Source organism: Chlorocebus sabaeus, chromosome 1 (assembly GCF_047675955.1).
Source record: "Chlorocebus sabaeus isolate Y175 chromosome 1, mChlSab1.0.hap1, whole genome shotgun sequence".
NCBI lineage: Eukaryota > Metazoa > Chordata > Mammalia > Primates > Cercopithecidae > Chlorocebus > Chlorocebus sabaeus.
Window position 1 is genome coordinate 46,224,159 of NC_132904.1, and position 13,642 is coordinate 46,237,800.

General features: G+C 42.0%; 1 protein-coding gene and 1 long non-coding RNA gene across 8 annotated transcripts in view; one reads left to right on the forward strand and one right to left on the reverse strand.

Moving 5' to 3' along the window:
• The window catches only part of UEVLD (UEV and lactate/malate dehyrogenase domains), a 70,026-nt gene that overhangs the window by 38,210 nt on the left and 18,174 nt on the right, over window positions 1-13,642 (forward strand). For all 7 annotated transcript variants that reach the window (XM_073017828.1, XM_008004750.3, XM_073017829.1 and 4 more), the window contains one exon: window positions 395-497. In XM_073017828.1, the coding sequence (XP_072873929.1) occupies window positions 395-497 (103 nt within the window). The remainder of the gene's footprint in view (window positions 1-394; window positions 498-13,642) is intronic.
• The window catches only part of LOC103239125 (uncharacterized), a 56,099-nt gene that overhangs the window by 21,417 nt on the left and 21,040 nt on the right, over window positions 1-13,642 (reverse strand). Inside the window, exon 2 of the long non-coding RNA XR_012093571.1 lies at window positions 12,703-12,800. This is a non-coding gene — a long non-coding RNA (uncharacterized lncRNA). The remainder of the gene's footprint in view (window positions 1-12,702; window positions 12,801-13,642) is intronic.

Consider the following 13,642-nt stretch of genomic DNA (forward strand, 5'->3'; position numbering starts at 1 on the left):
ACTGCAATCTCTTCGTCCTGGGTTCGAGCAGTTCTCTTGCCTTAGCCTCTTGAGTAGCTGGGATTATAAGCATGTGCCACCATGCTCGGCTGGTTTTTGTATTTTTAGTAGAGACGGGGTTTCGCCATGTTGGCCAGGCTGGTCTTGAACTCCTGACCTCAGGTGATCCACCCGCCTTGGCCTCCCAAAGTGCTGGGATTACAGGCCATCAAGCCTGGCCACAATTAATAGTTTCTTGCTTGCATGTCACTTTTACTGCTACTGTGTTACTTATTCTTCTTAACACTAAAAGACAGTGTAGGAGGCCTGTTTATTGTCCTTTGGTCCTCATTGTTGAATGAATTTAAATTGAGTCTCTGGCCATGTTCAGTGTAATCTTTCTCTTACTGTACAGGGCATTGCAGACAGGCTGGTCCTTTTAGACCTCTCAGAAGGGACTAAAGGAGCCACGATGGACCTTGAAATCTTCAACCTTCCTAATGTGGAGATCAGCAAAGGTCTGTTTATTCTGCTTAAAGATGTTTGCCTTATTAGCTCTTCATTTTTGACTCCTAGAATGTTAATGCTGAAAAGCACCTTAAAGATCACCTTGTCCAAGTCTCTCATTTTACATATTGGGAAACTAAGATTGAAATAAGTTAAATGACTTACCCAGAGTCATTCAGGGATTTTAAATGATTATATTAATAGGAATCAAATGAGCAAATAATTCAGATTTATTCAGATTGGTCAGAAGGAGTTATTCTTTGTTTTTGACTTATACCTCAAAATAAATTTATCTCTGATTGCCTCTTTTTTTTAGAATATATTGGTTAAGAGCATTGGCTTTAGAGTTCCACAGATAGAAGTTTGCATCCCTGCTCTGCAATGATAGTGCTGACATTTGTCAGATTATATAATCTCGCAAACTTCAGTTTTCTCATCTATAAAGTTGAAATAATACCTACCTCTTGGTATATAGCAAAGTGCTAAACCAAGAATAAGAAAAAAAGTTTTAGCTGGGTGTGGTGGCTCATGACTGTAGTCCCAGCTATGTGGGAGGCTGAGGCAGAAGGATTACTTCAGCCCAGGTGTTCAAGGCTGCAGTGCACTAGGACTGTGATTGTGAATAGCCACCATACTCCAGCCTGGGCAACATATCGAGACCCTGTCTCTGAAAAAAAAAAAGGAAAGAAAAGAAAAAGAAAGAAAAAATTTCAGTTTACATTCATTGCACTAAAAATACATTGTTAAAATAAATTTTAATAATAAAAAGATTTTCTACATCAATAACATTTGAAATATTAAATTTTCTATCTCTCTTTTTTTTTTTTTTGAGTCGGGATTTCACTCTGTCACCCAGGTGTGAGTGCAGTGGCATGATTCAGCTCACTGGAACCTCCACTTCCCCAGCTCAAGCTATCCTTTCACCTCTGCTTCCCAAATAGCTGGACCTACAGGCATGCCCCACCATGCCTGGCTAAGTTTTGTATTTGTAGTAGAAATGGGATTTGCCTTATTGCCCAGACTGGTTTTGAACTCCTGGACTCAAGTGATCTGCCCACCTCAGTCTCCCAGAGTACTAGGATTACAGTCATGAGCCACTGCACCCTGCCCTATCTCGTTTTTTAATTTAAAAATTTGCATGTATTTTATAATGTACACAACATATTAGTATAGACGTATTTATGTAGGTAAATACCATATTTGGGGATGTGGGGTTGAAAATATTTTACCAAGGATGCATGATCCAAAAAAAAAGAAAAAAGGCCACTGAACTAGAAGAAACATTTCCCAAAGCCTTTCTACCAAGTTACGGGTGAGGTCAGATTATAACATGCTATAGTTATCTGGCTTCCCTTTGCCTTTCCTTAGGTCCCCTTTATTTCTTGACAATATTTTCCAAATAATATATAAAGACATACAGTATCACAAGCCTTAATAAACTAAGGAATGTAGTCAGAAAAGTTGAAGTTATACCTATCAGTTGTAAAAGTTAGGTGTAAAAGTTTTAGTAAGCCTTCGGCTGCCTGTAGGATACAATGAGTTCATTTTCCTTCTCGGGAAAGAGTACCATAGTTGCTTTAAGGATCTTTTTTATAGGTCTCATGTAAAAGTTCTTTGGGGAACTGGATATTCTCTTGTACCTGTGATTTTCAGGTACTAAAGTTCTTAAGGGACTTCCTAACTCTTCTAAATCACTTTAGGAGACTCTTTAGTATATGGACTCTAGAGGTTGTGAGGTTGTGAGACCACGTAGGACCTGAAGAAATTGTTCCTTCCTGTGTATCTTATTAACCGTCAATAGTTATTGCTTCAGATAATTGAAAGACTAGAATCCTTGGAATAGATGTGTAGTATATGGTGCTTGCCACCAAGTAAGGAGTCAGTAGTTATCTGTTGAATGTTGAATGAGTGTGTATCATCTTGGGGTAACTTTCATTCTTGTTCCCCTTATTAATTGTGGTTGTACTTTTCTTTTTTTTTTTTTTCTAAAGAGACAAGGTCTTGCTCTGTGGTCCAAGCTGGAGTGCAGTGGTGCCATCATAGCTCATTATAACCTCAAACTCCTGGGTTCAAGCGATCCTCCCACCTCAGCCTCCTAAGTAGCTTGGACTACAGGCATGTGCCACCATGCCTGGCTAATTTATTTTCATTTTTGCAGAGACAGGGTCTTGCTCTCTTGCCCTGGGCGGTGTTAAACTCCTAGCCTTAAGCAGTACTCCTACCTCAGCCTCAAAAGTATCTAGGACTACAGGTGCATGTCACCATACCCAGCTTGGTTGTATATTTCTGATAGCATTTAATTTAATTACTATTAGATGAAGTAATTTTATTTGTTTATTTTTTTTTAGACAGTGTCTCACTCTGTTGCTCAGGATGGAGGGCAGTGGCAGAATCATGGCTCACCGAAGCCTTGACCTACGAGGCTCAAGTGATTCTCCCATCTCAGCCTCCCAAGTAGCTGGGACCACAGGCATGTGCCACACCAAATTTTTTTTTTTTTTTTTGAGACAGAGTTTTGCACTTTTGCCCAGGCTGGAGTGCAGTGGCATGATCTCGGCTCACTGCAAGCTCCGCCTCCCGGGTTCACACCATTCTCCTGCCTCAGCCTCCCGAGTAGCTGGGACTACAGGTGCCCGCCACCACGCCCGGCTAATCTTTTGTGTTTTCAGTAGAGACAGGGTTTCACCGTGTTAGCCAGGATGGTCTTGATCTCCTGACCTCGTGATCTCTCCACTCAGCCTCCCAAAGTGCTGGGATTACAGGTGTGAGCTACCACGCCCGGCCCTAATTTGTTAATTTTTTGTAGAGGCAGGGTCCCCCTATGTTGCCAAGGCTGGTCTTGAACTCCTGGGTTCAAGCCATCCTCCCTCCTTGGCCTCCCAAAATGCTGGGATTACAGGCATGAGCCACTGTGCCCATCCTTAGATGAAGTAATTTTAAATGTAATGTTAACTGACTTCTCATGAATATATTCTGTGATATGGAGAAGTACATTAATAATTTGGGGAATTAAAGCTCATTTGGAAATTTTAGTAATGCCCCATCATAACACACATAGATGATTGCAGCTGACTGATCATCTGATGTCTTTTTAAATAACTACTATAACATTTTGGGGAGGGATATACATACATACATATGAGCATGAAAATTTATATATGGATACATACATACATACATATACAGTTATGCTTGTGTATATACAGACAATCTAGAGAAATACTAAGAAACTGTTAAGACGTTGGGTGCGGTGGCCCATGCCTGTAATCCCAGCACTTTGAGAGGCTGAGGCGAGTGGATCACCTGAGGTCAGGAGTTCAGGACCAGCCTGGCCAACATGGTGGAACCCCATCTCTACTAAAACTACAGAAAATTAGCCAGGTGTGTTGGTGGGTACTTATAATCCCAGCTACTCAGGAGGCTGAGGCAGGAAGATCACTTGAACCCGGTAAGCGGAGGTTGCAGTGAGCTGAGATTGTGCCATTGCACTCCAGCCTGGGCAACAAGAGTGAAACTCCGTCTCAAGAAAAAAAAAAAAAAAGAAACTATAAAGAGTAGTTGCTTCAGGAGTCAGACTGAGGGAATTGATTTTGCACTTGCTTTTGCATATAACAGTATATATGTTTAAATCTTTTTATCTTTTTATTGTGCTCAAATACATATAACATAAAATTTACCATTGGTGACTTTAGGTACTCATTCACAATGTTGTGCAACTATCACCACTAATTTCCAGCATTTTCACCACCCCAAAAAGAAGCTCTGTACACATTGAGCAATTACTCTCCATTTTCCCTTCTCCCAGGTTCTGGCAACTACTAATCTGTCTGTTCTGTGGATTTTCCTCTACTAGCTATTTTATATAAATGGAATCAGATAGTATGTGACTTTTGTGTCACTTCACATAATGTTTTCAAGGTACATACATACTGTGGCATGTGTCGGTGCATCATTCATTTTTGTGGCTAATGTTTCTTGGTATGGGTATACCACATTTTATTTATCCATTTATCGGTTAATGGATATTGGGTTGCACTTTTTCACTATTGTAACTACTGCTACTATGAACATTCATGTACCAGTTTTTTTAATGCCTCTTTTTGGTTCTTTTGGATATATATCCAAAAGTAAAATTGCTAGATTATATGGTAATTTGATCTTTAAGTTATTAAGGAATTAATTCTACATTTTTGAAGATCTTTATTAACAGTACATATAGCTCTAAGTAACTCTATTTCTTTGAAAAGGTTCATACATAATATTCCATCATATGAATGATTTTCTTTTTTTTTTTTTTTGAGGCAGAGTCTTGCTCTGATACACAGCCTGGAGTGCAGTGGCACAATCTCGGCCCACTGCGACCTCCGCTTCCTGGGTTCAGGCTATTCTCCTGCCTCAGCTTCCCAAGTAACTGGGATTACAGGAGCACTCCACCATGCCTGGCTAATTTTTTTTTTTTTTTTTTTTGAGACGAAGCCTCACTCTGCCACCCAGGCTGGAGTGCAATGGCGCTTTCTCAGCTCACTGCAACCTCTGTCTTCCAGGTTCAAGCGATTCTTCTGCCTCAGCCTCCCGAGTAGCTGGGACTACAGGCACGTGCCACCATGCCTGGCTGAATTTTTGTATTTTTAGTAGAGGCGGGGTTTCACCATGTTAGCCAGGATGGTCTCGATCTGCTGACCTCGTGATCCCCCTACCTTGGCCTCCCAAAGTGCTGGAATTACAGGTGTGAGCCACTGTGCCCAGCCTAATTTTTTTTTTTTTTTTGAGACCGAGTCTCACTCGTTCAGGCTGGAGTGCAGTGGTGCAATCTTGGCTCTCTGCAACCTCCACCTCCTGGGTTCAAGTGATTCTCTTGCCCCAGCCTACGAATAGCTGGGATTACAGGCGTGCACCACCACACCCAACTAATTTTTGTATTTTTAGTAGAGATGGGGTTTCACCATATTGGCCAGGCTGGTCTTGAATACCTGACCTCAAATTATCTGCCCGCTTTGGCCTCCCAAAGTGCTGGGATTACAGGCATGAGCCACTGCCTGGCCATAGCTACCATTTTTTAAGGGAATACATGTATTCATACTCTGTTACTTCTCTTACTCCAGTTTATAGATGAAGCAAGTAAGACTCAGATTTTGAGTTAGGTCACACAGTAAGAGACTGAGTTGGAGTTTCAAACGTACATCTGTTACCAATTTCTTATGATTCATTCTAGAAATAGCCTGTGCATATACAAGTGTAAATGTTTATGTGTGCAGGTAGGTGTGTGTGTGTATAGAGAAAAATAATTGTAAAGAAAAACTAAGTCATTGTTGACATAATGGAGCAAAATAAAATTAGTTCAATAGACAGTGGTTCTTAAGACACGGTTTATGGGTTGATCACTTTTTTTTTTTTTTTTTGAGACAATCACTTTGTCAACCAGGCTGGAGTGCAGTGGCATGATCTCGGTTCACTGCAACCTCTGCCTCCCAGGTTCAAGCGATTCTTGTGCCCCAGCCTCCTGAGTAACTGGGATTACAGGTGTGTGCCACCACACCCAGCTAATTTTTTTTTTTCTTGAGACGGAGTTTCGCTCTTGTCACCCAGGCTGGAGTGCAATGGTGCAATCTCAGCTCACTGCAACCTCCACCTCCTGGGTTCAAGTGCTTCTCCTGCTTCAGCTTCCTGAGTAGCTTGGATTAAAGGTGTGCACCACCACTCCCAGCTAATTTTTGTATTTCAGTAGAGATGGGATTTCGCCATGTTGTCTCGAACTCCTGACCTCAGGTGATCCACCTGCCTCAGCCTCCCAAAGTGCTGGGATTACAGGTATGAGCCACTGTGCCGTTGGCTTGATCACTTGGATCAGAATCACCTGAGGTGCTTGTTAAAATTATAGATCTCTAGCTTCTTCCCCAAGCCTACAGATCTTGAATTTCTAGAGGTCAAACCTGGGAATCTACAGGTTAGACAGGTTTCTCAAGTAGTTTTTATATTCATTAAAAGCAATATTTTTCAAATTGTGAGTAGTGATAAAATAGTAGATTGTGAAATTAGGATAGTGGATGGATTATGAGCAGCATTTTATAAAAAATGAACTGATAGAAAAAATGTCAGCATGTATGGTAAAGGTGTTTTTTGCAGTGTTTTTGTGGCATTTACATATATCCCTACACATATCTTGTGTATCAGGTTATGATATAAAACATCTCTCATAACACAATTCGTGAGCTGGGCACTGTGATGTGTGCCTCTACTCTCAGCTCCTCCAGAGGCTGGGGCTGGAGAATCATTTAAGCCCATTAGTTCAAAACCAGTCTAGGCAGCATAGTGAGATCCTGCCTCTTAAGAAGTTTGAAGTTCACTGTGTTGAATTTGAGAATCATTGATTTCATCACCAGCTTTCCTCCCTTCTGCTTAATCCAGGTAAATAAGTCTCATTAGCCTCAACTTGCCTTACTTGCTCTTCTTAGTTCCTTATAGCCTGAGTCACCTTCTCCCTAGGAAACCTTCAAGAGTAACCCTTTTGCCAGATCACTCATTATTCTTTATGCTCCTGGTGTTGATGTCTGCAATTTGTATTGTATCATTTTTTTTCTCTTACTGTGAAATTTTATCAATAGACCTACCATTTGTTTTGTAGACAACCCTTTCTAAAGATAGGCATAACATACCAAGTTCATGGCCTTAGTTTACCACATATAGTAAATCTTTGATAGTCTCAGCATTCTTTTTTTTTTTTTTTTTTTTTTTGAGACAGAGTCTTGCTCTGTCACCCAGGCTGGAGTGCACTGGCACAATCTTGGCTCACTGCTGACCTCAGGTGATGCGCCCGCCTCAGCCTCCAAAGTGTTCGGATTATAGGCGTAAGCCACTGTGCCCGGCCTCAGCATTCTTTATAGAACTCCAAAACCCAGCTCACTGCAGCAGTAATGATTAAACCATGCGCCTGAACTGAGCAGTGATTTCCTACATTGTTTAAATATGAGTATCCCTGTTTAACACTTTAAAAATCTACACATTTCACCATTTCAGTCTATTCATTGACTGAAACATAATGCCCAAAGTTACTATGAATTCATTCATTGGGATTTTCCCCTCCAAAAGAACATAGGAATTTTTTTTTTTTTTTTTCGAGATGGAGGCTCACTCTGTTGTCCAAGCTGGAATGCAGTGGCAAGATGATAGCTCACTGCAACCTCCGCCTCCCGGGTTCAAGGGATTTTCCTGCTTCAGCCTCCTGAGTAGCTGGGACTATACGCATGCCCCATCATGCCTGACCAACTTTTTTTTTCTTTTTCTGAGATAGAGTCTCGCTCTTTCGCCAGACTGGAGTGCAATGGCACGATCTCGGCTCACTGCAACCTCTGCCTCCCAGGTTCAAGCATTCTGCTGCCTCAGCCTCCCAAGTAGCTGGGATTACAGGCATGCACCACCATGCCTGGCTAATTTTGCATTTTTAGTAGAGACGGGGTTTCACCATGTGGGTCAGGCTGGTCTTGAACTCCCGACCTCAGGTGATCTGCCCACCTCAGCCTCCCAAAGTGCTGTGATTACAGGCGTGAGCCACCATGCCCAGCCTAATTTTTTTATTTTTATTTTTATTTTTTGAGACAGTATTGCTCTGTTGTTCAGGCTGGAGTGCAGTGGTGCAATCTCAGCTCACTGCCACCTCTGCCTCCCCCGTTCAAGTGCTTCTCCTGCTTCAGCCTCCTGAGTAGCTGGGATTACAGGTGCACACCACCAGGCCTGGCTAATTTTTGTATTTTTAGTAGAGACGGGGTTTCACCATGTTGTCCAGGCTGGTCTCAAACTCCTGGCCTCAAGTGATCCACCTACCTTGGCCTCCCAAAATGCTGGGATTATAGGTGTGAGCCACCACACCCAGCCTTCAGGAAGATTTTTAATAGCTATCATCTTAGCACAGTTTTCTAGATTAATGGTCATTATCATTAGTATGAGAGAACACAAATTTCTAAAATTTTGGGTCATATTAAAAAATAATTTGAAAAGAGTATATTCAATAATTTTTAGTACTGTGAGAATGGTTTAATGATATACCAGATAAATGAAAATATGTGTAGTGTCTTCAGTATATTCAGACTGATAGAGTAGCTAGAATATTTCAATAGCTCTCCACAGTATTTACACATCATTATTTCATACAGAGTTACCTGGTCTTTCAGTATTTTAAATAATCAGCAGTGTTTTAAAATGAGTTCATATTTCATTCATCATAACATTAGCCTCATCCGAGAACAGTAGTATATTAAAGCATGAAATATTATTTACTGGGTCTTTTGACATACTTGATTTGATCATCCCTTAGTATAACTGTGACCAGCCTTTGGTTTAGGTTGTAGACCTTGGCTTAGCAGGAAGGATATAGTTTTTTCTGGGCTACCTATAGAAATGGGAAAGAGGTGAGAGGCTTGTGTCCTTATAACACAGATGTGGACCGAGTTCTTGGCATGGGAGGAAACTTTACCATTATGCTAATGTCTAAGTGGGACAGCTCATATTTGAACCAGGCAGTCTCATTTTGAAGGTCTCCTTACTAACCCTTGTGCTACATTGTGTGATATATAGAGTAGGGACAATATCATGTTCACTTTTGTTTTCTTAGGGCCTAACATATTACCTGTGATATAACAGGACCTTAGTAGGGGTTTGTTGAATTCATTATTGTCAAATGAATTTTTATCCTGATGCTTTTTTTTTTTTTTTTTTTTTTTTTTGTGACGGAGTCTCGCTCGGTCACCTAGGCTGGGGTGCAGTGGCGCCATCTCAGCTTACTACAACCTCCGCCTCCCAGGTTCAAGCGATTCTCTAGCTTCAGCCTCCTGAGTAACTGGGATTACAGGCACGTGCCACCATGCCCTGCTAATTTTTTTGTATTTTTAGTAGAGACGGGGTTTCACCATGTTGGCCAGGCTGATCTCGAACTCCTGACCTCATGATCCACCCACCTCGGCCTCCCAAAGTGCTGGGATTACAGGCATGAGCCACCGCACCTGTCCTATCCTGATCCTTAACCTTGTAATTTATAACTTTGTATAATCATGCTTAAAGTTCTTTCTAATTCTCTTTATAATCTTCTTCCCTTATTAAATCATCAACTTGTAAGGGAAGACTTGAAGAGTCAGACAAAGATTTTTGAGTGCTAGGTATAAGGAACTTAGTTGTCTGTGGAGCAATGCTAGCCAAACCTGGCTGTGCATCAGAATCATCTGGGGGTTTGCATTCCTGGAAAGCTATTTCCCCTTATATATTTAAGTAAAATCTTCAGAACATGGGCTAATCTGCATTTTTATTAAGCTTCCCAGGTTATGCTTAGGCACCTAGCCTAGCATTTAAGAACTGCTGCAAGGGATTGATAGAAATGGAAGACTCTACTTGGTCAGAAGCAGCTTAAAGTTCAGATAAAAAAACACATGCAATATGTAAACAGTCATTCATGACAAGAGAGTGAGGAGACACTATGTGATTAATGCCAAGAGAGTGGCCCAGACAGGGAGGACTCAAAGTTGGGTAGAGACAGAGATTGCTTTCAGCTGATTAGGATTGAGATAGTTGCTGGTTCTTTTGGGATTGGGGAGATTTGGACTGGCAGAAAGTTGGGGGAAATGTTCTAATTGCTATGCAACTAGATCTTGGAGGTGGAAAGATGAGTAAGAAACAAATAATCCAGCCGGGCGCGGTGGCTCAAGCCTGTAATCCCAGCACTTTGGGAGGCCGAGACGGGCGGATCACGAGGTCAGGAGATCGAGACCATCCTGGCTAACACAGTGAAACCCCGTCTCTACTAAAAATACAAAAAATTAGCCGGGCGCAGTGGCGGGCGCCTGTAGTCCCAGCTACTCGGGAGGCTGAGGCAGGAGAATGGCGTAAACCCGGGAGGCGGAGCTTGCAGTGAGCTGAGATCGCACCACTGCACTCCAGCCTGGGGCACAGAGCAAGACTCCGTCTCAAAAAAAAAAAGAAACAAATAATCCCTGCTCCCCTAGAGCTCATAATATGTTTGATGTAGACAGTTAAGCAGATGTTTGTCAAACATGTGGTAAGTGCAGTGAGAATTTGAGCAAAAGCCAGTATCAGGAAAATTAGGTACATTTTCTAGGGAATGAGTATAGACCAATTCAGCCTGCATCACAAGTTTATGTAGGAGAATTTAAAGAAATACTGAGCTAGGTGCTGTGGCATACACCTATATAGTACCTCCTACTTGGCAGGCTGAGGCTGAAGGATTGTTTGAGCCCAGGGATTTGAATCCAGCCTGGGCAACATAGCAAGACCCCATGTCTAAAAGAAAACTTTGAAAGAAATACTGGCTTTTAAACTCAAAGGAGGCCAGGCACAGTGGCTCACGCCTGTAATTCCAGGACTTTGGGAGGCTGAGGCAGTTGGATCACCTGAGGTCAGGAGTTCGAGACCAGCCTGGCCAACATGGTGAGACCCTGTCTCTACTAAAAATCCAAAAATTAGCTGGGCATGGTGATGGACACCTGTAATCCCAGCTACTCGGGAGGCTGAGGCAGGAGAATCACTTGAACCTGGGCAGAGGTTGCAGTGAGCCAAGATGGCACCATTGTACTCCAGCCTGGGTGACAAGAGTGAAACTCCATCTCAAAAAAAAAAAAAAAAAATTAAGGCCCGGCGCGGTGGCTCACACCTGTAATCCCAGCACTTTGGGAGGCCGAGACGGGCGGATCACGAGGTCAGGAGATCGAGACCATCCTGGCTAACACGATGAAACCCGTCTCTACTAAAAAAACAAACAAACAAAAAAAACCCATAAAATTAGCCCCGTGTGATGGTGGGCACTTGTAGTCCCAGCTACTCAGGAGACTGAGGCAGAATGGCCTGAACCCAGGAGGCGGAGCTTGCAGTGAGCCAAGATCGGGCCACTGCACTCCAGTCTGGGAGACAGAGCGAGACTCCCTCTCAAAAAAACAAAAACAAAACAAAGTAAATAAATAAAAAATAAAGGAATTGATTTAAAGGACTGAGAGCTTGATGGGAAAATCTTTTGGAGTAGGAAACCTTTCTCGTACTTTTGAAATCATATTAGGGGCCGGGTACAGTGGCTCATGCCTGCAATTCCAGCACTTTGGGAGGCCAAGGCAGGCAGATCACCTGAGGTGAGGAGTTCGAGACCAGCCTGGCCAACATGGTGGAACTCTGTCTTTACTAAAAATACAAAAATTAGCCAGGTGCAGTGGCAGGCACCTGTGATCCCAGCTACTAGGAAGGCTGAGGCAGGAGAATCGCTTGAAACCGGGAGGCAGAGGTTGCAGTGAGCCGAGATTGTACACTACTACATGCCAGCCTGGGCAACAGAGTGAGACCCTGTCTCAAAAAAATAAAACAAAAAACAAAACAAAACAAAAAAGAAAAGCAGTCACATTAGGCAGCCACTACTATGTTTACTCCTAAGTCAACCTTGAAGATGAGGAAGCTAAAGGAGCAAAGAAATCACAATAGCCTGTGGCCAGATTGTAGAGTTATAAATTGAACTGTCCACTGATATTTCAAAATATAGACAGACCACCTAACTTCTCCACGTAACAATTTCCTCATCCTTATGAGGGTGTAGTAGTAAGTTTCTAAATGTAGCATAGTGTTTAGTAGCACTTTGAAGTCAGACTGCATGGGCTTAACATCTGGCTCTACACTTCAGCTCTATGACTTTGAGCAGGTTATTTAACTTCTCTGTGCCTCAGATTTCTCATCTGTAAAATACTCCATTGTGTATTGTTGATTAGATTAAGCAAATAAATATATGGAGAACTGTTAGAACAGTGTTTGACACATATGGAATTGTTAAGTGTATCCCTTCCAGCTCTAATGTCTTCTAATTTTTGAGGTTTTGACTCATCACCAGGTATCCACTGTGAGCCCTACAACATTGGAATTACTTAAGAGGACTCATGAAGAACCATAATTAAAATATAGGACTTAGTATTTAGATCTGCCATCACTACAACCGTATCAGAATAGGAAGTAAAATTAGATAATACATCTCCAGTGGACACATTGCACAAATGTTTCCTTCTGAAACTTGTTTAGAAAGATGGCCTAAGCCGGGTGTGGTGGCTCATGCCCGTAATCCCAGCACTTTGGGAGGCTGAGGTGGGTGGATCACCTGAGGTCAGGAGTTCGAGACCAGACTCACCAACATGGAGAAACCCCACCTCTATTAAAAATACAAAATCATCTGGGCATGGTGACACATACCTGTAATCCCAGCTACTTGGGAGGCTGAGGCAGGAGAATCTCTTGAACCTGGGAGGCAGAGATCATGGTGAGCCGAGATCGTGCCATTGGACTCCAGCCTGGGGCAACAAGAGCAAAACTCCATTTCAAAAAAAAGAAGAAAGATTGCCTTAGAGGCTTAATTAAGAATATAAACCATGGAGTCTGCTGTCTCCCTGAGAGGCTAATATTCATTTGTAAATGTTGACTGGACTGATGCCATTCTAATTACTTTATTATGGTTCTCTTATTTCTGATGTTAGTAAGATCTGGCCACGGTTTGGGCATGTACTTACTGTAAAACACACTGTGCAATGGTGAGTAATATAGTTGTAACAGCATAACATGTGATGGAGGGTCAAAGGTGCTCTGGAGTCAGAGTGAACTCCATAGACTAGCTTTTCCTAGGTCATAACAGTTGATTACTTGTAGTTCCCATTGAAAGTAGTAGTTACCCAAGTACCTTCAGTATAAGGAAAGTCAATATTTACAAATGAGGCAGGTGCGGTAAAGTCTCAGCTTCTCAGGAGGCAGAAGCAGGAGGATTACTTGAGCCCAGGAGTTTGAGTCCAGCCTGGGCAATATAGTGAGACCTTGTCTCTTTATTAAAAAAAAAAAAAAACAACAACAAAAGGAAAGCCAAGATATTTAATTTAGAGATTTTTAAACCACTCTTTAGAGTAGAATCCTTGATAAGTAAAACAGATTTTTAAAAAGCAGCACTACTCTGCTTGGATAGGCCAAAGTAAGTGGCCTAGAGCTGTGCTTACCAGACTTCTTCCTACTTATTTCCACTCCTCCCTGATGGCCTCCGAGTTTCTTTCAAAGAACTTTAGGGCGCCTAAGCTCACAGTTTAGGAAACGATGGTGTAATTGATTTTAGGTTCATTTTGCCTATAGCATAATATTTATTTTCCCTTAA